This window comes from Dipodomys ordii, unplaced genomic scaffold (assembly GCF_000151885.1).
Source record: "Dipodomys ordii isolate 6190 unplaced genomic scaffold, Dord_2.0 Scaffold43, whole genome shotgun sequence".
In the NCBI taxonomy this organism is placed as follows: domain Eukaryota; kingdom Metazoa; phylum Chordata; class Mammalia; order Rodentia; family Heteromyidae; genus Dipodomys; species Dipodomys ordii.
The window spans coordinates 17,135,292-17,137,070 of NW_012267259.1; the positions used below are offsets into that span (position 1 = coordinate 17,135,292).

General features: G+C 60.7%; 1 protein-coding gene across 1 annotated transcript in view; it reads right to left on the minus strand.

Annotated features, from left to right (window-relative positions):
- The window catches only part of Cbln2 (cerebellin 2 precursor), a 6,943-nt gene extending 5,935 nt beyond the window's left edge, over positions 1-1,008 (minus strand). Inside the window, exon 1 of the mRNA XM_013018929.1 lies at positions 815-1,008. Within this exon, the coding sequence (XP_012874383.1) occupies positions 815-1,008 (194 nt within the window). The remainder of the gene's footprint in view (positions 1-814) is intronic.
- Between the last annotated feature and the right edge of the window lie 771 nt (positions 1,009-1,779).

The following is a 1,779-nucleotide window of genomic DNA, read 5'->3' on the forward strand; positions in this document are numbered from 1 at the left end:
CCGGCCCCGCCTCGAACACGCACCCCGCCGAACCGGAGGTGCATTCGAGAGCCCGAGCTCTCAGAGCGCGTCTGGCCGGTGCCCGGCGCCCGACTCGCTCGCCAGTGAATCCCTGGCCGCTTCCCGGCGCGGTTCCCGGCCGCGGACCGCGCGCGCTTCTCCTTCCTCCCGCCTGCGCCCCCAGCCCGCCCGGCTCTGCCGACGCCGCCCCGCCCCCCGCCCCGCGCCGGCTCCACCCGGGCCCGTGTGCTATTGGCTCTCGGGACTCTGCTCCCGGTTGAGCCCAGCGCCCGCAGCCCCCGGCCCGGGGCGAGGCCCTGCGCCTCCGGTCTGCTCCGCGGCAGGAGGTGCGGGACGCGCGCGCATTGCACGCGGTTCGGTGAGACCCAGGGCGACCTGGGGGCGGGAGGGACGGGGGCTCAGGAAGTGACCCAGGGCCTCAGAGCAGTGCGTGCTGCTGCACCTGGGCACGATCTCCAGCCGCCCCCCCAACCGTGCCCCAGAAAAGCCGAAGCCGCTAAGATGCCACGCGCAGTGGGCGACCCTGCGTCCGTGTGTCTGCCTGTCCCTGAGGACGGAGGACTGGGCTCCCGGACTCACGCCCCTCCGCCTAGCGATGGAGCAGAAGCGGAGGGAACGGAACGGGACGGTTCTCACTGGGTTTTTACACGAGGGATGCATTGTATAACGGACCTCCATAGCCTGTCTTCCTCCTATGCTCCTTGCTGGGTGACACCTTCAGGTCGTCACATCTACCGAGTGTGCAAGTCACGTGTTTTATCTAACACTTGATGCCATACGAGGGACAGGGTACGCGAAGAACTTCCCTGGAGCGTAGTCATCGGAGGGGATAGAGCCGTGGGTGCTGCCAATCAGCGTCCGCCTCCACGGGTCCCGTCCCTGGCACACACAGTGTTGGGGGACTCGCGGGCCCCTAAGCAGTTCGCTTTCCTGGAAAGCTAGACTTCCAGATGGCGGCTTTGCCGAGGGCCACGTCTGTCTGTCCATTCCCTGAGACAGACCTGACTCCTGCAGGCTGTGGAACACACGCGAACAACGACGGCGTGCCGGCTCTTTTCTGGATTTAGAAACGATCCGTTTACCGCCCGGTGTGATGGGTTTCCGTGTGATAGTTCACTGCACGTCTGCGCTGTGGAGTGGCGCATCGGAGTTGTTAGCGCTTCCCTCTCAAGCACTGCGTGCCCGCTTTGGGTTGATATGCACTAATGGTAGGTATTGATGTCTTGAGACATCAAGTGTGCAGTACCGGGGGTGGGGGTGGGTGGGTATGGGGCTGGAGTTCTAATGGTGGCTTTGGCCCAGGACCAGAAGATTTGCCACCATTGCAGGGTGAGCGACTTGCCAGTAAACTATGGATGGGGTAAGTTTTAACCCGACATAAAGTAAATGGAACGCTTTCATCGCCTGGATCTCCGTAGAGCCATTTCTTTCTCTGTGGTGGGTTCTGAAGACATTTGGTAGCAGAGACTACATCATTTTATGACTGTGATGAGCTCTTGATCTCCAGCCTTCTTGGCAGCGAGAGTAGCCAAGGAGAATGTCCAATCAACTCTCACAGGACTGGTCGGTGCCAGGGAGCAGCTTGATGGGCCAAGCTAAGAGGAGCTGGCTGTCCCTTGGGAGCCATTCGTCTGACACAATCCTCGATAAAAGCCATTTTATGCTGGTCATAAGTTTTTAAGAGAAATGTGGTCATCCTACACACAGAAGTCAGAATTCAGGAACAAGCACATTGAACAAATGATCCGAGTCTCCACG